This window comes from Bos javanicus, chromosome 10 (assembly GCF_032452875.1).
Source record: "Bos javanicus breed banteng chromosome 10, ARS-OSU_banteng_1.0, whole genome shotgun sequence".
Taxonomy (NCBI): Eukaryota; Metazoa; Chordata; class Mammalia; order Artiodactyla; family Bovidae; genus Bos; species Bos javanicus.
Window position 1 is genome coordinate 14,447,871 of NC_083877.1, and position 23,218 is coordinate 14,471,088.

At 37.9% G+C, this 23,218-nt stretch overlaps 1 protein-coding gene across 2 annotated transcripts in view; it reads left to right on the top strand.

The window, feature by feature from the left end:
- Positions 1 to 23,218, top strand: part of MAP2K5 (mitogen-activated protein kinase kinase 5) — a 271,699-nt gene that overhangs the window by 71,609 nt on the left and 176,872 nt on the right. For both annotated transcript variants that reach the window (XM_061430173.1, XM_061430172.1), the window contains exon 9: positions 15,128 to 15,167. In XM_061430173.1, coding sequence (XP_061286157.1) covers positions 15,128 to 15,167 — 40 coding nt within the window. The remainder of the gene's footprint in view (positions 1 to 15,127; positions 15,168 to 23,218) is intronic.

Sequence of the window (23,218 nt, forward strand, 5' to 3'; positions counted from 1 at the left end):
GAATCCGCCACAGGTATACCTATGTTCTCCATCCTGAACCCTCCTCCCTCCTCCCTCCCCATACCCTCCCTCTGGGTCGTCCCAGTGCACCAGCCCCAAGCATCCAGTATCGTGCATCGAACCTGGACTGGCGACTCGTTTCATACATGATATTATACATGTTTCAATGCCATTCTCCCAAATCTCTCCACCCTCTCCCTCTCCCACAGAGTCCATAAGACTGATCTATTTTGTATTTGTATTTTTTGCATCAGGCAAATGTACCTTACAGATGACTTATGGGAACAAACAGCTGTCTTCTTTCTTCTCACCTTCCCTGAAATTTGTAATCTTTGAACTAAGTGATTAACCCAGTATTTAAAACATTAATTCCCGTCTCCAGACTTCAGTCAGTTCCACATATAGTTCTGCAGAAATTGCATCTTTGGGTTTTTTTCATTGCTCATGATTTTGTGAGTGCTTTTGTGTATGTATTTAAATCGTTGGAGTCTTACAGATGTTTTGACCTCTGATCTTTACAAACAAGTCTGGTTTCTTCCTCCCATGCAGACCCCTTTCCCTTTCTCCTCTCGTTAATCTTACTTTAAAAATATATGTGAGGTCTTTAAGCCTTAATCTCCTGAATAGATTGGAGAATCAGCTCCTCTTGACTAATCTCAAAGGACTTTGTAAAACAAAATGTTACTTAATTTTTGGAGAGAATGTTCTAATGCAGTTTATATATTTTTGGAAATCGCTACAGATATCTCAAAAAGAAGAGCAAGATGGAATTTGGTTTAGAATCCAAATACTTTCTCCTGTTGTCCAAAACATAGAGGCAAAGATTTTTCTTTGCTTAAAGATGACTCTCCCTGGATGGTGTAAGGTATGATGGTAGTTTGAGTGTTGTTCATTTTTTAGGTTAAAGGAAAAAGTTCCTCCTGGTTTGTTTTAACCCTAGTCATGATATGCCAGTGTCATGAAGTCTGTTATGCACAAAAGTGCACAAAATGAAGATAAAGTGCCTCTCTTCAGCCTGACAAAAGCCATTCCTTTTCAGAATGGTAGCTGCAGCGAAAGTAAATAAGTGAATGGACAGCAATCACAGCCTAGTTGATGAAACTGTTCAATTAAAGCACAGGCATTTACATGGTGTAATTTCCCTAAATTGCCAATGAGCCCCTTTAGACACAACCAGTGTTCAAATTGATTTCAGCATTGATTTTGGCTGAAGCTGATAAATTTCTGCTTGTTAGTTAAAGTAATTTTGCAGAAGACTTTGTACTGCAGTATTGAAGTGTTCATTTAGCTGATGGTTAAAAGAGGAGTTATTTACAGAGGCCTCTACTGTTGTTGTGAGATGGGACAATTCCCCAATCATCTTTTACTTTTAATTTTTTAGGCTTCAGTATACCAATCAATAGGTGATTGAAACTGATTAAAACTTATCCAACCAGCTGCCTATGGCAGTTTAATTAGAAGCTGGATGATTCTTAAATTAAAGTTGTCTTATTTTCATTGCATAGCCATCTTCCAGAAGAGTAAAAGACTAACAGTGCTGAAAACTTAAAGTTTGGCTTTATTAAAGTATCTAGCAACTGTTAAATCACTCAATAGCTATTCCTGAGACAACTCAGAAATGTATTCAGAGGCTTTTGCCTTTATACAGATTAAAAGTAATAATGTGCTTATTTGCTAGCCAAGAAGATTTTTTTGTGTCAAAGGGATAATCTCTGGGATAGTGAGATATGTGAAAGAACCACGATCTGTGATGTATATCGTATTACACACGCAAGATGAATGTTTGAGCTTTACTTTTTAAATACTGTAGTACAGGATGAAACTAGCCATCATGATGTCCTGTGCATCTCCCTGCTGAAAACCATCAGCTTTGAATTTGTGTTTTTTTGTTGTGTTTTGAGGCCTTGATTAAAATCAATCCCCAGTGAATGAAAGCCCACTATTTTCATATAAATACATGCTGACTTTTCACCAGTATTGTGAGCAAGGTTATAGAAGAGAGATTTTTGTTTGTTTTATTTTCCTCTCCCAGGGAAGCTTCCCCATACTCATTTTCTCTAGTGTGGGACAATTTCTTGAGTTTTTAATGGAAATGGGTTAATATTTCTGTCATAGGGGACAGATTACATCTGGTACTACAGGGAAGAAGGGGATAAATGGCTCACTTTTCAGAGGTGCATTTACTCTTTGACCCACTAGGGTACTATTTAGTGTGCTAGGAGAGGTAATTTAGTAAATTGTACCCCAGTGGCCTGAAAAAGTTAATGCAACTCTGAAAAGTGAGTCATTCAATCGATTTTCCCTATTGCTTTTTAAAAACCAGCACTGACCCTATCCAGAGAACCTTGAAGACAACTGGAATTAGAGGATCTAGAAGCAGCCCATTTATGTTCACACAGGATTGTTTGGGACAAGCATTGGATTTGGCTGCAGAGGAATTTGAATCCACAGCCCAGTCCAAAGCTTCAGTCAGTTCAGTTCAGTTCAGTCACTCAGTCGTGTCCGACTCTTTGTGACCCATGGACTGCATCACTCCAGGCTTCCCTGTCCATCACCAACTCCTGGAACTTACTCAAACTCATGTCCATCGAGTTGGTGATGCCATCCAACCATCTCATCCTGTGTCGTTCCCTTCTGTTTCCACCTTCAATCTTTCCCAGCCTCAGGGTCTTTTCTAATGAGTCAGTTCTTCACATCAGGTGGCCAAAGTATTGGAGCTTCAGCTTCAACATCAGTCCTTCCAAAGAATATTCAGGACTGATTTCCTTTAGGATTGACTGGTTGGATCTCTTTGCAGTCCAAGGGACTCTCAAGAGTCTTCTCCAGCACCACAGTTCAAAAGCATCAATTCTTCAGTGCTCAGCCTTCTTTATAGTCCAACTCTTACATCTATACACGACTACTGGAAAAACCATAGCTTTGACTAGATGGGCCTTTGTTGGCAAAGTAATGTCACTGCTTTTTAATATGCTGTCTAGGTTGGTCATACCTTTTCTGCCAAGGAACAAGTGTCTTTTAATTTCATGGCTGCAGTCACCATCTGCAGTGATTTTGCAGCCCGCAAAAATAAAGTCTCTCACTGTTTCCATTGTCTTCCCATCTATTTGCCATGAAATAATGGGACTGAATATCATGATCTTTGTTTTTGAATGTTGAGTTTTAAGCCAACTTTTTTCAGAAAAAGTTCTCCAAAGCTTAGGAGATAAGAATCTTGAAGCAGTCGTTAACCTCACCAAGCCTTGGTTTCCTTATCTGTAAAATGGGGCTAATAAAAATATCTGCACATTTTTGCACAACTTAAATAGCTTCCTTATATAAAAAACATTTTATAAACCATAAAGCACAATTGAATGTTACTTATGAGTAGAAGGAGGTTTTCTGAAATAGCCATTTTTATATCTCATTTTGGAAAGTGACTTATTGTTAGCTTTCCACTATGAGCAGAGATGATATTGTAATCAAGCCATTTCAGAAAGAAGTTTCCTAACTAGTTAATCGTCAAGATACTCTTGTTTCCCTCCCACATGTGTTGCCTCATTTTTTTCCTATCCTCATCATTAGGCTTTCTCTTGCCTCTGTTTTGGCCATTAACATTCTTTCAGAAGCTTTGATCAAGAGATCACTATGACTATAGCTTCCTTAATCTCAAAGGTACTTGGGCCATGTATTAAAAGACATTACTGTAGTTGATGTTAAAGGCTTGAATAAGGCTATATCACCTTATGAAAGAAATATGGAGGAAGTGATGACCACATTAACTTTGAGACAGATGTGGGAGTAAAAAGGAGAACCAAAGTAAATAGAAAGAAGAAGAAATCATAAAATGTAGAGTTAAAGTAGCTCTGGTTGGAACTCTTTCTAACCCTGCCAAGTTCTCTATATTAAACATTAGGTTGGTTTGTGAGCCCTGTGTATGATCAGCATCTTGAAAGAGTTGTTAATATATGTGACCTAATAACATATTTGATTTGATACTTAAACAGTCTGGGGGGCCCTGTTGCTTAACCATAAATCATTTTACAATCAGTAGTCAGCATTTGTAATGGGTTTTTAGGCAGAAGGAACGTTGGCATAGACTGCTATTTGAACTAGTACAGTTTATATAAAAGCTTTTTACAACTGCTGTTTACTTTGGATTTCCTATTTTAACAGCTAGAGCCTGGCTAATGTGTTTATCTATTATGGGAGACAACAACTGTCAGTGTTGATTTCCCTGAAACTATTTGAATTTTTTTTTTTTCTGTAGATGGCTATTTTGTTACGTGACATATTGGTAAAATCCACCCCCAAAGAAACCTACCAAGAGAATAAATCTCTAAAATGATCTAGCAATAAAACAAAATTTTCATTAACTGAACCATACATCGCTAGTTTACATTTGGTTCCTGATTTTAATTTTAATTGCATTAAAAAACAACATCCAGGGTTTTTTAGAAAAAATTAATCTCACAAAATAACAAAATATGTTTGTTTTGTTTGTGTATGTATGTCTTTCTTAAGCCAGAACTTAACGACTGGTTTCACCATTTTAGTGACTGGCTTGTTTTCTTAAGTTTCCCATTCATTTGGAGAGTTTCCAACAATTGATAGTGCTCTATAAATAATTCACAGTAATTGCATCCCGCTTTTCAGTAACCTTTTATGCAGTATGCTCTGTGAGAGTGGAACTTAAGTCAATGGCATTTATTCCACGTGGTATGTGAAAGAATTGCCCTGCCCCCTCCACAGGGCAGTGGCATTTCAGTGTTCTTGTGTTGCTGTCATGATTAAAAGTCATCATATGTGCAATTACTCTTGAAATCCTGGCTCCAAGAGGCAGAAAAAAGGGAGGAGGCGTATTTCCCTAGTCATTTTGATGACTGTTTTACTAACAGAGTGACACTTATCACATGTCATATTACAATTTATGCTGAAACATGAAATATTTGCAGTCAGATCATAGGTCAGTCCCCCATTCTTAAATTATATCCTACCTCACCATTAGAGAAGCACAAATATTCCCTATTATAATTCTTCTCATAATTGAAAATAATTTGATTAGAAAGTATTTAGAAATTGATATGCAGAATAGTGTTATAGAAATTAGATGCCTACTTTAATTGTATGAGATTGTACAAGCTTTATCAGAAAATATATGATCAGCTCTAGGTTATTTATTTTGTGAACAGGAGTCATCTGGGCCGATTCATATTTTTTCGGTTCTCCTAGAATTTGAAATTCTAAGCATAAATAATTTCAGTAAACATTGTAAAATACAGATGCAATTGATCTTATGCATGACATAAATTTGTGTGGGAGTCCAGATGTTGAAATGTGAACACAGGTTGCTTCTCCCTTATGTCCTATGTGAATCTAGGACTTTTTAACATTTCATTTTCAAATTTCTCCTTTTCCTTACACACTTTTAAAAATTCTTATAGAAATTCTGTTTAGTTTTTTGGATTGATGTATCTTTTAATAAAATCTTATTAGGAACTAGATGGAAGTTAACACACCTTTAACCTTGTGTGTATTGTACTAGACCCATCTTCATATAGAAAATTATAAGATTAGTTGCATTTGTCCCCAAATATCGCTTTTGAAGTCAGTCACGTGTTCTTTTGGATACCTGCCCTGAGCAAGGTACTGCACTTGGCAGTGTCAGAGGTGTAACACCAACATTCCGGGCCTTGGGAGTACTATTCTGTGGGTTCTGTTGCTGGCATACGTTCTGTACCTTCTCATCTCCTTTACTGGTTTCTTCTCAGCTCCCTGATTTCTGGATTTGGAGTTGTTCGGGTCCATTCCTCGTACCTCATCTCTATTTATTTCAATTCCTAATTGAGGCACTTCCATGGTAGTCTACTGGCTATGACTCTGTGCTCCCAGTGCAAGGGGCCTGGATTTGATCCCTGGTTAGGGAACTAGAGCCCATATGCTGTAACTGAGAGTTTGCATACACAACTGAGAATCCCATGTGCCTTACTGAAGATTCCACATGTCACAACAAAGATTGTAGATCCCCATGTGCTTTAACCAAGACACACGCAGCCAAATGTGTATGTGTGTGTTAGTTGCTTAGTCATGTCCGACTCTGCAACCCCATAGACTGTAGCCCACCAGGCCCCTCTGTCCATGGGATTCTCCAGGCAAGAACACTGGAGTGGGTTGCCATTTCCTTCTCCAAAAGGAACTGTAGAAAGAAAGAAAATGAAGTCGCTCAGTTGTGTCTGACTCTTTGCAACCCCATGGACTGTAGCCTACCAGGCTCCTCCATCTGTGGAATTTTCCAGGCAAGAGTACTGGAGTGGGTTGCCATTTCCTTCTCCAATGTAGCCAAATAAATAAATTAAAATATTTTTTTAAAATTCCCAAGTGAGATTTTGTAGTTTCATGGCTTTACATACCATCTATATGTTGATGAAGCCCAAATGTATATCTCCAGTCCTGTCCTCTGCCCTGAACTTCAGACTCATATCTAATTACCAGTTGAATGTCTTAGGCATTTCAAAGTTACCCAAAGCGGACATTTCCTCTAAAATCTGTTCCTTCTTAGTTTTTCTAATCTTTGTAAATGGAAACTTCATCCTACAAGCTGCTCATGACAGAGAGTTTCCAGTCATTCTTCTTTCTTCTTTTTCTCCCAGACCATCCATTATATTAACCCACAAATCTTGTTGGCATTTCTTCAAAGCTGTTTGAGCAAGCGGACCACCTCTGACCTACCACCATATTCTAAGCATCTATTATCTCTTGCCTCCCAGCTACTGTTCTAGTTTCTGTCCTTAATTTCCTACAAAGAATTCTCTTTACCCAATAGCCAAAATGATCTTTCTGAATATAAACTCTCCACATGTTTTTTTTACTGTGACTTTTTATAGCATTCAGAATAATAGCCAAAGACCTCACCATGGTCTAAATGGTACTAAACAATCTGTCTTCCCATTACCTTTCTGACTTGTCTCCCACACCTAGTCTTTCTTATTCCAGTTCCACACACATGTCAAATACACACTTCCACCTTAAGGCCTTGAACTCAACATTTCCTCTGCCCACAGTCCTCTTTTTCTGTCTAAATGGTATGCTCCTTTACTGTTCACATATAACTGAATGAGAGGTGCATTCCTTAATTTCCTCCTACCTATAATATTTTTTTTAAATGCCCCTAATCTTGATCACTGTCTATATCCCTACCTTTAGTCTTTTTTATTGCAGTTCTGCTACGTGACATATTGTGTATTTATTTGATTATTGTCAGTCTTGGCCCCACTAGAAAGTAAGCTCCAGGAAAGCAAGAACCTTGTCTGATTTGTTCTCTACCCCAGCCACAATGCCCACCATTGTTCTTGGCAGTTGGAGGTATGCATTATTTATTAAATACGAAAACTAGGTATCTAAGTGGAGAGTGTGTCATATACTCTGGTAGAATTTGGGGATATAGCAGGGAAGACAATGGAGCTTGACCCTGACTTGAAACTTGCAATAAAATAGGATAAGATACAGACCCTATATTAAGAATTCACAGATTGTTTGGTAATTAGTGTTTACAGTATAGTTAAACAAAGCATTTACTAGTGAAGTTATATAACACTTTTGAAGAAAAATAGTATTAGCAGCAACATGTGACATATCATAAAACATCAGAGTAGTTGATGCCAATGGATGAACTGGCATCAACCACAAGATAGGGAAACATAATCCATCGGATAGGGAATATAATATGTGAAATTTTAGTACATTCTTCTTCTGAATTCCACGTTCAACATTCACAGTATCCTGAAGTAAACTTATTTCAAATCATTCCCTGTGTATACTCTGTCTGTACTGGAAAGAACACAAGCATTAAATTGAAATAGACCTGAATTTGAATCTTACACCTGCCATTCATAAATTCTTATTACCTTAATATCCTCACATCTGTTTCTATTATTATCTGTGAAATGTGGCTTATGTTATATACAACATATAGAAATTAGAATAATTCTGTGGACTGTTAGAAATTGTTAGTTCCCCGTTTCATTTTTCTTTCTCCCCTTTCCTGACTACAGCATTTAATTATTATCTCACAAATATTTGAGTATCTATGATGTGCTAAGTATTTTGCTAGATACTATATATACATTGTTGAATGAAGTTGATGTGGTCTCTGCTCTCATGAAGCTAAAAAGTATAGGATTATATATTTAAGGATGACTAGATAAGAGTCTTCTCTTTCTGCTAATAAACACCATAATTCTATGATCTTTGCTTGAAATTTTAGGTTTAGCCTCCTCATCCCATGTGTCATAGATTATATCTGGCCAAAGTCTTCTATCTATGTCCCTTTTCCACATCTGGTAATACTACCTAGATTCCTACTACCCCCTCTTGCCTAGCCTGTGGTAACACCATTCTAAGTGCTCCTTGCTCTTTCACGTAGTGCTGTGGTGATCTGCAGCCAGAGTAAGAATTTTAAAGTCTGATCATAGCACTCTTCTGTCCAAGAACCTTCAGTGGCATTTATCGGCCAGCAAATTGTGGGTAGCAGGTTTGCACCAATAATACTGAAAGCTGAAAGACAATGGTATCCTCACAAGATAAAAAGGAAATAACCGTCTCAATTAAACTGTCATTCAAGAGTGAGGGCAGGGGACTAACCTGGTAGTCCAGTGGCTAAACTCTGTAATGTCAATTTTGGGGTGTCCAAGTTCAGTCTCTGGTCAGGGAACTAGATCTCACATGCTGCAGCTCAAAAGATCCGGCATACCTCAACTAAGGCTTGGCACAGCCAAATAAATAAATAGTTTTTTAAATGCTTTGTGGTGACCTAAATAGGAAGGAAATCCAAAAGAGAGGGGATATGTGTACATGTATTAGGCCTTTCCAGGCGGCACAGTGCAGGGGACTTCAGAGATATGGGTTCAGTGATTAAGTCGAGAAGATCCCCTGGAGGAGGAAATAGCAACCCACTCCAGTGTTCTTGCCAGGATAATTCCAGGGACAGAGGAGCCTGGCAGGCTACACTCTGTAGGGTCGCTAAGAAGTCGGACAACTTAGCAACTAAACAGCAATAACAATCCAGGATAGTAGACAAAGAGAGGTGAAAAGTAAATGAATAAGGTGGTAGAAATAAATCTATATGTATCAATAATTATAGATATATGTTGCCAGTTAGTAGATTGGTCAAGTGGAACTTAAAAAAATACAGCTATCTACTATTTTTAACTATTTTAGAATATATTCGTAAAACATGAAGACAGAAAAAGGTTGAAAGGAAAGGGTTGGGGAAAAGATATTAGGCAAAAACTAATCAATAGAAAGCTAGTGAGGTTATATTAACATAAGACAAAGCAGACTTTAAGCCAAAAAGTTTTGTGGGTTTTTTTTTTTAATTTTAGGGATGAAGATAGAAAGGACTACTATATGATGATAGAAGAAAAGAATATATAATAGTCTTAAGCTTGTATATAGCTAATGCTGCTGCTACTGCTAAGTCACTTCAGTCATGTCCGACTCTATGCGACCCCATAGACGGCAGCCCACCAGGCTCCCCCGTCCCTGGGATTCTCCAGGAAAGAACACTGGAGTGGGTTGCCATTTCCTTCCGCAATGCATGAAAGTGAAAAGTGAAAGTGAAGTCCCTCAGTCGTGTCCGACTCTTAGTGACCTCATGGACTTGCAGCCCACCAGGCTCCTCCGTCAATGGGATTTTCCAGGCAAGAGTACTGGAGTGGGGTGCCATTGCCTACATAACCTTAAAATACATAGAGCAAAAAAAAAAAAAAAGCTTGACAAGGAAAAGTTAATAAATCCACAATCATAGTAGGAGAATTGTCTTTCAGTAATCAATAGATGAAACAAATAAAAATTAAAGATATAGAAGACTTTAACATCATCATTAACAAGCTGATCACATGATCATATAACACTCTTTATCAATCATATTGAGAGGATATAGAGGTATAGAAAACTTAAGAATTGATTATATACTAGGGGACAAAGCAAGTCTCACTTAAGTTTGTAACTTACAGATCACTTTTTCTGACTATAATACAATTAGTTTAGAAATTAATAATAATAATCTTAAACCTCTTATTCATTTGAGAATTAAAATGAACATATCTGAATAATTTATGGGTTGTGTAGCACATTATAATGGGACGAAAATATTTGCAGCTGAGCAGGGAAAAATAGCATATGTGAAAACTCATGAGCCCAAGTCATACTTAAAGGATAGTTTTTTATATGTGTGTTAGAAAAGAAAAATTGGATATTAATAGGTTTAGAATCTAAACCAATAATTTTTTAAAAGAGCAATTTATTCATTCTTTCAACAAATATTTATAAAATTTGCCCAGTACAGGGTTAGGCACTGGAGATACCATATAGAGCAACAACAACAAAATGTCCCTGTTTTTACAGAGCTTGCTTTCTAGTGGTTGGAAATAAATAATAAATTGTGTAGAGTGTTGATGAATTATATGAAGAATAAAGAAAGAGAGAATGAGCTGTTCTACGTAGGATAGTCAGAGAAGTAACATTGGACCTGAAGGAAGTGATGGAACAAGTCAAGTGGATATTGAAGGAAGAGTGGTCCAGGCTGAGATGTAGGTAGAAACTAGGGCCTGAGGCAGAAAGATGTTTTGTGGAACAGAGTGAGTATTGTGCATAAGAGAGATTTGCAGAAGCAGAAAACTGAGCTTTTCCAGTCTGTTTGAGTGGTTTTACTCTTAAAACACCCATCTACCCTGGAAACTTTCTAGCTTCCTAACGTGTAACACCCACTTACTCTGTGCCAGGCCTTGTCCTCTGTGCTTTACTTATCTCACTAAACCTCACAAGTCTATAACATTGGGACCAATTTCCCCTTTTCAGACATAAGGCACGAGAGACAAGGTGAGGTTTGATAACAGTCCATGTTCACATTAAGTGTCAGAGCTAGCATCAGAACCCAGGCAGCGTCTCAGAGCATACAGCCTTCCCTCCTCTCCCTCCCCTGGCAGGTTGGCAGTGGTTGCAGAATGCTTCCTTGCTGGGAAAGATTTAGTGTGATGGTCTTAGCCTGATTGAAATAGGGCGGCACCTTTGTAAGTTTTGAATTATGAGTTTCCCTGCTCTAGAATGCAGTTAAGAGAACTTAAACATTACCACATATTTTTTTAGTTCCTAGAATACATGTGTTCTGCCTCAGTTCCAGTCTTGTCTTTGCCATTGACTGTGTATGCTTGAACAAGTTTTTTAACCTTGCTTTTAGATATTTCTCCCTTAAAAGGGAGGGATTAGATAAGACAGTACTCAATATTATTGACTTGCTCAATACATTGTCTGAATTTGTACTACCAAAATTAAAGGTTGGTACCAACTTTTTTGTTTATTTATATGGAACCTATTGTTCCAAATGGAAAGAGAAAGTAAAGAAAGTATGAAAAGTATAGATGTTCTCTTTGCTTGTCTTGTTATTTTAATACTCAAAAAATTTATACCAGGCTACTTAGCTTTTACTTAGCCTAAAGTGTGTATAGATTGTGTGCTCAATTTTAAGGGCTGGGACTATTCCCAGAAGTTCTGTGCTGGTCACAAAGTGGAATGCTCAAGGACTCAGCACTAAAAGTAACTTATAAAAGTGCTTCCTTCATGCACTCATTGGAACAGGTAATTACTGTGGCAACAGCAAACTAATTTGAAGTGTTAGCTGTTAATTAAAACAATGCAGAGGTGTATAGTTGTCTTTTGGTGTAACCAGAGCCTCCATTCAAACTTCATTAATCACTTTACAGTTAATGTGTTGAGGAAGGTCAAGGCAGTTGAGATGCAGTATCCACTGAAAGTAAACAAATTCCCTGTCTCTGGGTAGAATGCCATTTGCAAAGTTAAGGGATGCACTTGACTCCTACCTGGCGTTGCCTTTGTCTTCCACTTCTTGAAAATTAAATGTTAATTTGGTACTGTCATTGCACTGTAAACCAAACCACACAGCATTTTTAGTGCTCGAAATCGAACCCAAACTTCCACAGATGAATAAACGTGCATCATAATTAAATCATCAAGTTTCCCCTTTTAATTCACTTGGAAATAGGAGACCCTTCTTTTGGAATAGATCAGCTTTCTTGATAAGCTAATTGAGTTGCCAAACTGTCCAGTATGGTATTTAGTATGTACTAGATTATTTGCTAATCATTTCCCTATCACTCCTATCAGTCTCATATATCCAGGTGTTGCTCACTGTCCAGTGTAACAACACTGTTTTGAGTCCTTGTGTATGCATTCAATTATATATCTTTACATTTCAGTGTTTGTAATATAGAATGTTTTAAATGTTGACATTGGAAGACAGTATGATACTTTGAGAAGAAAAATGGTATATGATTGTTAAGTGTTACATATTATATTGCCTGGAATAAAGTTGCTAAATGCCTTCAAATCACACTTCATATTGGCTTAGGCCAACAACTTCTCTGTCATACATTGAGAAAAAACACAGTGTAAGCTTTTATATATTAATTTATGGCATGAGTTCAGACATATCATGAATTAAATCATGACATGTAGTTTCATACATTGTAAAAGTCTGATGTTAACACAGATAGTAAAGTAAGTGGTAATTTGTTGTAAAACCAGTATAATACAGGGGTTCCACTTTTGAAAATGTGTATCACTTTATACAAAGTATAAAATTTTTTTAAGTTATTTAAGTTATTTTATAATTGAATAGTATTTATGTATAATAGGGAGGTTGGTGTTTAGAAAAAGTCTTTAGACACTGTATAGATTAAAGTATTCTCTGGTAAAGTGAACAATTGATGATTTTTATAAGCTTGCCTTTCCTTTAATGATATGTATCTGAATTTCTGTACAATTAATTGATAAAATTGCCACCCTACTCCAGTACTCTTGCCTGGAAAATCCCATGGGTGGAGGAGCCTGGAAGGCTGCAGTCCATGGGGTCGCTGAGGGTCAGACACGACTGAGCGACTTCACTTTCACTTTTCACTTTCATGCATTGGAGGAGGAAATGGCAACCCACTCCAGTGTTCTTGCCTGGAGAATCCCAGGGACAGGGGAGCCTGGCGGGCTTCTGTCTGTGGGGTCGCACAGAGTCGGACACGACTGAAGTGACTTAGCAGCAAAGGCTAAGTTTACCTTCCATAATTGTCTTGACCTTTGTCTACTCAAGTAGGAGAAGCAGAATGAATTGTTGAATGAACAGTCCTAAATATGGATATATATACATATTGATATATGTTTCTTCTTAGTCGTACCTGAATTTGTAACATTTTATATGTGAAAAATTACAAATACTTAAACCATTTCTATAAGTCAGTCACTTTAAAAACACTTGTCAATGACCTCACAACTCTGTAAACATACTAAAAATCTTGAATTGTACGTTTAAAACAAGTGAGTTTTATCATAAATAGTCACACCTTAATAAAGCTGTTAAAAAATTTCAGAGCAACCACATGATTACTTCCACCAAAATAACAGAAAATGGTGTTTTCATTTTTAATAATGATGGAATATATGTTTTGTTTTTATTGTATGAAATAAGCAATTTTTGTAATAATTCTGTGTGGTAATAGATGTAAACTAGATTTGCTGTGGTGATCATTTCAAAGTATACACAAATATTGAATCATAATGTTGTACACCTGAAAGTAATATAATACTGCATGTCAATTAAATCTCGATTAAAACAATAAAAGAAATGAGAAATGTTTACTGCTAGGTCATTACCCAGTAAAATTTGGGAGCCTGGAAAATGTAGTTTGCGGCTTAGCATGTAAAAATGGGAAATTCCTGAGAAGCTAAATTTCTTTCACCCACATCTGTCCTACCCCAGTTACACCTTAACATTACTTGGATTAAGAGAAGACCAATTTGATCTTGGCTAATATGTAAAATCTTTTGTGGAGCAAGATTTTAGTTCTTCCAAACTAATTTGTTTCTTTATACTTACATGAACGTGCCATAAAAAGTGCTTGTTTATGTTACGCGGTTGGTTTTGACATCTTTATTTAAAGCGTACTGTTTCTGGATGGTGGTCAGAACGTGCCGTCAGTGCAGTCCATGGGCACACATTTCATTTCACACGAAAAGTCTTAATGAGATGTAATGGTATTTTATTTCTGCAAACATAATTCCCTTAGTATTTTTCACAAATGAATGTATTCATATTGCTTGATTTAAATTGTAATTATTTCACTGTATCTGATCACTTGAACTGGGCTCTGAAGGTTTTTTAGAGTGTAATTTTATTTATTTTATTTTTGGTTGCGCTGGGTCTTTTTGCTGAGTCGGCTTTTCTCCAGTTGTGGCAAGCAGGAGCTACTCTCTGGTTTCAGGGTGTGGGCTTCTCTTGTTGCAGAGCATGGGCTCTAGAGTGCTCAGGCTTCAACAGCTGCAGCACCTGTGTCTGTGGTTGCGACTCCCAGGCTCTAGAGCACAGGCTCAATAGTTGTGGCACATGGGTTTAGTTGCTTCATGGCATGTGAGATCTTCTTAGATCAGGGATCGAACCCATGTCTCCTGCACTGGCAGGCAGATTCTTTACCACTGAGCCACCAGGGAAGCCTTGTTCTGTAGCTTTCTGAAAAATACTGAGAGATGCTAGCTTTAAGAAAAAGATAACTGTCATACTTGATCCTTGTGACTCTATGACTTCTTACATAAATTTATATCTTAAGCCAATGTGTTTTGAGATTATTTTAATGAAATGTAGGGATGCAGTTTATCTGTATATATAATTGAGAAAAACGAAAGGGAAACCTCCCATTTTATGTGGCTCTGTACCGTGCTTAGCAGAGAACACACCACCACATACCGTGACAGTATGCTGTAAGGGATCTGGAGCCAGAAGACTTGGGTTTGATGTCTAGTTCTGCCTCTTATTAACTTGTACCATTGATAAACTGCTTAGCCTTCTCTATGCTTCAGAGTTCTGGGCTCTAAAAAGTGGATAATAATATCAGAATTAACTCAGAGTTATTTTAAGGTAGTACATAATGAATCACTGTGTAAACCATGAACCTCAATAGAAATGTAAATTACCAGTTATTAGTGTTCTCTGAAATGATCATATTTCTCTTACTGAGGATGTATTCAGATTTATATTATGTCCTTAGCCATTTTGTTTAGTAATCCCAAGTGATTTTTTTTTTTCTTTCCACAGAGCATATCATGTCCCAAGTGGGAAAATACTAGCTGTAAAGGTGAGTGCTAGATAAGTTTTATGAAATTTATGAATCTTTTGATGCTTACTGCTTTCTCTCCCACCGCGACCCCTGTTAGCTTGAATCATAGGTATTGTCAAAGAGGAAATGAAGCGGTTTAAGGTTTGGGTGGTGGCCCTGTTGTGACCTTCAGGATCCCCGCACTGTGATTTGACTCATCGTCTCCTACGCTTCTTTCCATGTTCCCCTCTCAGTGCACCACTGCCTTCCTCATCTTACAGTTCAGAAACTTGGTAGATGTTCACTTCTTTCTTTCTTTCATCTGCCACATCCTGTAAGTCACCATGTCCTGTCAGAAATTTCCCCTGAAATGGGTCCGTGTGCCACTTTCTTTCTGTTCTCATCCTCATTGCCTTTGCCTTGTATCAGGCTCACATACCTCGTACTTAGACTTTTATAACATCTCCACTGTACCTTTCACGTGGCCACTGGAGGTGAGAAGTTGAACCCCAGACCTGATGCATCACTGTCTTGGCATCCCTCTTCCCTCAGCCCTAGTAGTGTAGAACGGAAAGCCTATGATGCCTGTCTCCCTTCTTACGGCATTCTGAGAGACCCTAACACCGCACCATCGAATACAGTCAAGCTGCACGTAACTCAGGCATGTTCTGGGCCGTTACCTTAGATGCTCCTTGTTTGTTCCCCTTGTGTCCACAATCCACACTCCATCCCTGCTGTTCTCCAAGATCCCAATCCTGCCCGTGCTGCTTTGCGTTTAATTTCTGACCTTGGCTGTTGGTGCTTGATTTTCTCATCATTTTATCTCAGATTTCCCTATGGAGTCTCTCGAATTGCACCTCTGAACCCTGTATCACCTCAAATTCAAGTCCATAGAACTCCACTTCCAAACTGGGCTTTTAGCTAACAAACTTCATCCCTCACTCCCCTGAAGATGAGTTAGGCCATCTACAGACAGACCCCTACACACCTTCCAGCTGCACCTTCTGCTTTACCTGCCCATTGCTCTCTGCAATGCCCATTATCCTCAGTCTCTTTAATAATGAGAGCTTTTATTTTTTGAATGACTACTATATGCCTGGTATAATGCTTAATTCTATGTAGCTCTTACCTTTAATTTTCAAATGTATAAAGTAAGCCTATTATTTTAGATTTGAGGACACAGAGACTCAGAAAGCTGAACTGTCCAAGGTCACCCAGATTGAAGAGCCAGGACCAAGGTTTAAAACAAAATGCATCAACTCCAAAGCACATGTCTTCTCCTACACCATGCAGCCCGTATACATGTTATTAGCACTGCCCATGCCTTTGATTTTTATCTGTCCTTTCAAGGTCCATCTCCTCCAAGATGCCTTCTTAGCTGTCCATAGTGAGCATGTATTTCTGCATCTTTTATCTAACCTAGGAAACTAAGAATAAGAGTGATTAAACTGTGTGTGTTGTATCTTTTAGTAAACTCAGACCAAAACAGACTCAAGCCTCCTGACTGCTGTGCAGTCCAGAGTTGTTCTTCCATACCACACTTAATACAGCACCGAGGATGTGCTGTGTGTATTATCAAGTCTAGTTTTAATAATTCAAATAGCTTTTGGTGGAGCGCTCCAACAGAGCTCCTTCTCGGGATGTTTACTTTGATATTCCAGCCAAACTAGGTTCACAGAATTGTAGAACTGAAAGAGACCTTAGAGATCATCTACCGTGGCCCCACATTTTAAAAAGGAGGAACCTTGAGTCCAGCCAGTTCCCAGGGTAAGTGCTATAGAGATCAGGCTCCACCTCAGTCCTCATGAGTTCACTTGAGTGCAGCTCTGTGGCACCAGCTTAGCATTAGTTGTCCTTTCCATGTCTTCTGAGCTCCATCTTCAAAGAATGCCTCCACCAACTCAGCACTGTTTTCCTTTGTATCTAGTTATTTGTTTATTCCTTTGATGTCAAAACTTTTAGACTGTTGCCAGTGATGTTTTAAAGGTAATCAACTTTAGTTTGTTTATTCCAGGAGAGGGGAGCACTGCTATAAATCACCCCCTAAAGCCCCACTATTTGGCCTTGCTACTGTATTATAATTTTTCATAATTTCATACATTTTCATTTATGTTTAACCTAGGTTGATATTAAACTTCTTCTGCATGATTATTTAGCTGGGTGTGGCAAGGGGCCAACAGTTATCTCTGGAAAGGATTAAAAGCAATTTAAAAGAAAAGACACATTTTTAAAAGGCTGTTAAAATAGAGACCTTCAATAAAGGAAAACAGTAGGGCTTTACAAATATGCTGTTTGCTAGACCTAAGCGTAAAACTGACCTACAGGACAGGGACTGTATCATATTCGCTTTGTATCCCTTGATTTTATAGAATTAAATGTTAGAAGCTCACATTGAATGAATGAATGATTTGAGTAGATATAATTATTGTGTTTAAACTTTTGGTTAGCCCCGAGCTTCTTGGCAGTGAAGGCAAAAACCATTTTGTCTATATATTAGTCATTGTTGTTCAGTCGCTCAGTCATATCTGACTCTTTGCGACCCCATGGACAGCAGCATGCCAGGCTTCCCTGTCCTTCACCATCTCCCAGAGTTTGCTCAAACTCATGTCCACTGAATCAGTGATGCCATTCAACCATCTCATCCGCTGTCACCCACTTCTCCTCCTGCCTTCAATCTTTCCTAACATCAGAGTCTTTTCCAGGGAGTTGACTCTTCACATCAGGTGGCCAAAGTATTGGAGCTTCAGCTTCAGCATCAGTCCTTCCAAAGACTATTCAGGGTTGATTTCTTTTGGGACTGACTGGTTTGATCTCCAGGCAGTCCTAAAGGACTAGTCATAATCTAAGAGGAAAAAAAAAGTGTCATTATTTGCTTTAAAACAGGCTGAGTTTTTTCATTAAATTTTAGGAGTGTTATTTAGTTTCCAGATATTTGGGGATATTCCATATATCTTTCTGTTATTAATTTCTAATTTAAATCTATATGGTCAAGTAACATACTTCATATAATTGAAATTATTTTAAGTTTATTGATATTTATTTTTTGGCCCAGAGTGTGAACTGTCTTCGTAAGGGTTCCCTGTGTACATGAAAAGAATGTGTAGTCTGCTGTGTAGGATGTGGGATAAATATCAATTAGATTAAGTTGGCTGATAGTGTTTTTCCAAATTTCTGTATCTTTACTGACTTTTTATCTATTTGTCCTATCAATAAGAAAACAGGAGTTGCTTGTATATTTTTGAGATTAGTTGTTTGTCGGTTGCTTCATTTGCTATTATTTTCTCCCATTCTGAAGGCTGTCTTTTCACCTTGCTAATAGTTTCCTTTGATGTGCAGAAGCTTTTAAGTTTAATTAGGTCCCATTTGTTTATTTTTGCTTTTATTTCAATATTCTGGGAGGTGGGTCATAGAGGATCCTGCTGTGATGTATGTCAGAGAGTGTTTTGCCTATGTTCTCCTCTAGGAGTTTTATAGTTTCTGGTCTTATGTTGAGATCTTTAATCCATTTTGAGTTTATTTTTGTATATGGTGTTAGAAAGTGTTCTAGTTTCATTCTTTTACAAGTGGTTGACCAGATTTCCCAGCACCACTTGTTAAAGAGATTGTCTTTAATCCATGTATATTCTTGCCTCCTTTGTCAAAGATAAGGTGTCCATATGTGCGTGGATTTATCTCTGGGCTTTCTATTTTGTTCCATTGATCTATATTTCTGTCTTTGTGCCAGTACCATACTGTCTTGATAACTGTGGCTTTGTAGTAGAGCCTGAAGTCAGGTAGGTTGATTCCTCCAGTTCCATTCTTCTTTCTCAAGATCGCTTTGGCTATTCGAGGTTTTTTGTATTTCCATACAAATTGTGAAATTATTTGTTCTAGCTCTGTGAAGAATACTGTTGGTAGCTTGATAGGGATTGCATTGAATCTATAAATTGCTTTGGGTAGTATACTCATTTTCACTATATTGATTCTTCCAATCCATGAACATGGTATATTTCTCCATCTATTAGTGTCCTCTTTGATTTCTTTCACCAGTGTTTTATAGTTCTATATATAGGTCTTTAGTTTCTTTAGGTAGATATATTCCTAAGTATTTTATTCTTTCGTTGCAATGGTGAATGGAATTGTTTCCTTAATTTCTCTTTCTGTTTTCTCATTATTAGTGTATAGGAATGCAAGGGATTTCTGTGTGTTGATTTTATATCCTGCAACTTTACTATAATCATTGATTAGTTCTAGTAATTTTCTGGTGGAGTCTTTAGGGTTTTCTATGTAGAGGATCATGTCATCTGCAAATAGTGAGAGTTTTACTTCTTCTTTTCCAATTTGGATTCCTTTTATTTCTTTTTCTGCTCTGATTGCTGTGCCAAAACTTCCAAAACTATGTTGAATAGTAATGGTGAAAGTGGGCACCCTTGTCTTGTTCCTGACTTTAGAGGAAATGCTTTCAATTTTTCACCATTGAGGATAATGTTTGCTGTGGGTTTGTCATATATAGCTTTTATTATGTTGAGGTATGTTCCTTCTATTCCTGCTTTCTGGAGAGTTTTTATTATAAATGGGTGTTGAATTTTGTCAAAGGCTTTCTCTGCATCTATTGAGATAATCATATGGTTTTTATTTTTCAATTTGTTAATGTGGTGTATTACATTGATTGATTTGCAGATATTGAAGAATCCTTGCATCCCTGGGATAAAGCCCACTTGGTCATGGTGTATGATCTTTTTAATGTGTTTTGGATTCTGATTGCTAGAATTTTGTTTAGGATTTTTGCATCTATGTTCATCAGTGATATTGGCCATGGGTTCTGCAGGGGAGCATGTGTAGTCGGTAAAAACGAAAAAAAAAAAGAAAACACAGCTCTAAACAACCACATAAGATACGTTATTAATATTTCATATTAGAAGGAAGGTACCTACTTCATTTTCAGAGAAAGAAAATAAAAACCATAAAACCATACTGGAAAAGAACATAACATTCAGGAACACATTAGTGAAGGTTTGGGCTTATTAAACAAATGAAAAGCTCCTTCTAATGGTATCGTAAAATGAAAATTAAATTACAAAAATGAAAAAAAAATAAAATAAAATAAAAAAAAAAGAAAACAGGGTGTTGAAATCTATAGCAACAATTGTATACTTGTCTATTTTTTCCTTGCAGTTCTATCATTTTTTTTACTTCATATTTTTTTGTAGATCTGTTAGGTTACTTAGGATTTTATGGCCCCTTTATCATTACAAAGTGATCTTCTTTTTCCGTGGTAGTATTGTTTACTCTAAAACCTATATTGTCTGATATTAATGTAGTTACATCAGCTTTATTTTGACTGGTGTTCGCGTGATATAGTCTTTTATTTTTAACCTGTTTTATCTTTATATTTTGGCCAGTCTGATTATCTTTGCTTTTTAATTGAGGCATTTATATCATTTACATTTCATGTGATTATCAATACGGTTGGATTTGAGAATATCAATTTGCTGTTTGTTTTCTATTATTTGTCTATGTCCTTTTTAGAAAAAACAGTTGCTTTAAAGTTTATAGTATACATGGTTAACTTACTGAGGTCCACCCTCAGGTAATATCGTCCCACTTGACCTGTAGTACGAGCGCTCTACATGCTGTACTTTCATGTACTTCCCTCATCCTGACCTTTGTTGTTGTTATTGTACATTTTACTCATGTTAAAACCCCCAAAATACATTGTTACTGATTTTGCTTTAGACAGTCATTTTTAAAGGCATTTTACATGTAAGAATAGGTTTATTTTATATTTGCTTACATTTTTACCATTTCCAGTGCTCCGTATTCCCTTGTACAAAACCCAGATTTCCATCTGCTATCGTCTCGCTTCTGTCTGAACGACTCCCTTCCTTTACCTTCCTTACAGTGCACGAGTCTCCTGGCAATGAATGCTTTCAGCTGCTGCATGTCTGAGAAGTGTACATTGACTTTAATTTTTGGAAAACATTTTCACCAGATAGAGAATTCTAGTTTAATTGTGCTTTACTTTCAGTATTTTAGAGATTTTGCTTTACTGTTTTCTGGCTGACATTGTTTCCAGTGAAAACCTTACTGTACTGTCATTTAGAAATCTTTATTCCTCTGTACATTAGAATTGACGTCTTCTCTGACTGCTTTTAAGATTTTTTTTAATCACTGTGCATGCTCAGTCACTTCAGACGTGTTCAGCTCTTTGCAACCCCATGGACTGTAGCTCTCCAAGCTCCTCTGTCCATGGGATTCTGCAGGGAAGAATACTGTAGTCGGTCACCACGTCCTCCTCCAGGGGGTCATCCCTACTCAGGGATCTAACCAACATCTCATACATCTCCTGCATTGGCAGGCGAGTTCTTTACCACTAGTGCCGCCAGGGAAGTCCCTCTTATTGCAATTTGATTGTGGTGAGTTTTTGTGTCATTTTCTTCATGATTCATGTACTTAACGATTTGTTGAGAGATTTGGATGTGTGGATTTTTAACTTCCATTAAACTTGGAAAAATTTTAGCCATTATTTTCTTCACATATTCCCTCACCTTTGGGAACTTCAGTTCAGTTCAGTCACTCAGTCGTGTCCGACTCTTTGCGACCCCATGAATTGCAGCACTCCAGACCTCCCTGTCTATCACCAGCTCCCGGAGTTCACTCAGACTCACGTCCATCGAGTCAGTGATGCCATCCAGCCATCTCATCCTCTGTCGTCCCCTTCTCCTCCTGCCCCCAATCCCTCCCAGCATCAGAGTCTTTTCCAATGAGTCAACTTCACATGAGGTGGCCAAAGTACTGGAGTCTCATCTTTAGCATCATTCCTTCCAAAGAAATCCCAGGGCTGACCTCCTTCAGAATGGACTGGTTGGATCTCCTTGCAGTCCAAAGGACTCTCAAGAGTCTTCTCCAACACCACAGTTCAAAAGCATCAATTCTTCAGCACTCAGCTTTCTTCACAGTCCAACTCTCACATCCATACATGACCACTGGAAAACCCATAGCTTTGACCAGACGGACCTTTGTTGGCAAAGTACTGTCTCTGCTTTTGAATATGCTATCTAGGTTGGTCATAACTTTCCTTAATTGCATATATATTAGGTCACTTGAAGTTGTTGTTCAACAACAACTCTTTGCAAACCCCATGGACCGCAGCACGCCAGGCCTTCCTGTCAATCACCAACTCCTGGAGTTCACTCAAACTCATGTCCATTGAGTCAGTGATGCCATCCATCCATCTCATCCTCTGTCGTCCCCTTCTCCTCCTGCCCCCAGTCCCTCCCAGCATCAAGGTCTTTTCCAATGAGTCAACTCTTCGCATCAGGTGGCCAAAGTACTGGAGCTTCAGCTTTAGCATCATTCCTTCCAAAGAACGCCCAGGGCTGATCTCCTTTAGGATGGACTGGTTGGATCTCCTTGCAGTCCAAGGGACTCTCAAGAGTCTTCTCCAGCACCACAGTTCAAAAGCATCAATTCTTTGGCACTCAGCTTTCTTTATAGTCCAGCTCTCACATCCATACATGACTACTGGAAAAACCATAGCCTTGACTAGATGGACCTTTGTTGGGAAAGTAATGTCTCTGCTTTTTAATATGCTGCCTAGGTTGGTCATAACGTTCCTTCCAAGGAGTAAGCGTCTTATAATTTCATGGCTGCAGTCACCATCTGCAGTGATTTTGGAGCCCCCAGAATAAAGTCTCTCACTGTTTCCATGTTTCTTCATCTATTTGCCATGAAGTGATGTTGCAGAAAGTGAAGAACTAAAGAGCCTCTTGATGAAAGTGAAAGAGGAGAGTGAAAAAGTTGGCTTAAAGCTCAACATTCAGAAAACTAAGATCATGGTATCTGGTCCCATCACTTCTTGCCAAGAATAGATGGGAAAACAGTGGAAACAGTGGCTGACTTTATTTTTCTGGGATCCAAAATCACTGCAGATGGTGATTGCAGCCATGAAATTAAAAGACGCTTATTCCTTGGAAGGAATGTTATGACCGACCTAGGCAGCATATTAAAAAGCAGAGACATTACTTTGCCAACAAAGGTCCATCTACTCAAGGCTATGGTTTTTCCAGTGGTCATGTATGGATGTGAGAGTTGGACTATAAAGAAAGCTG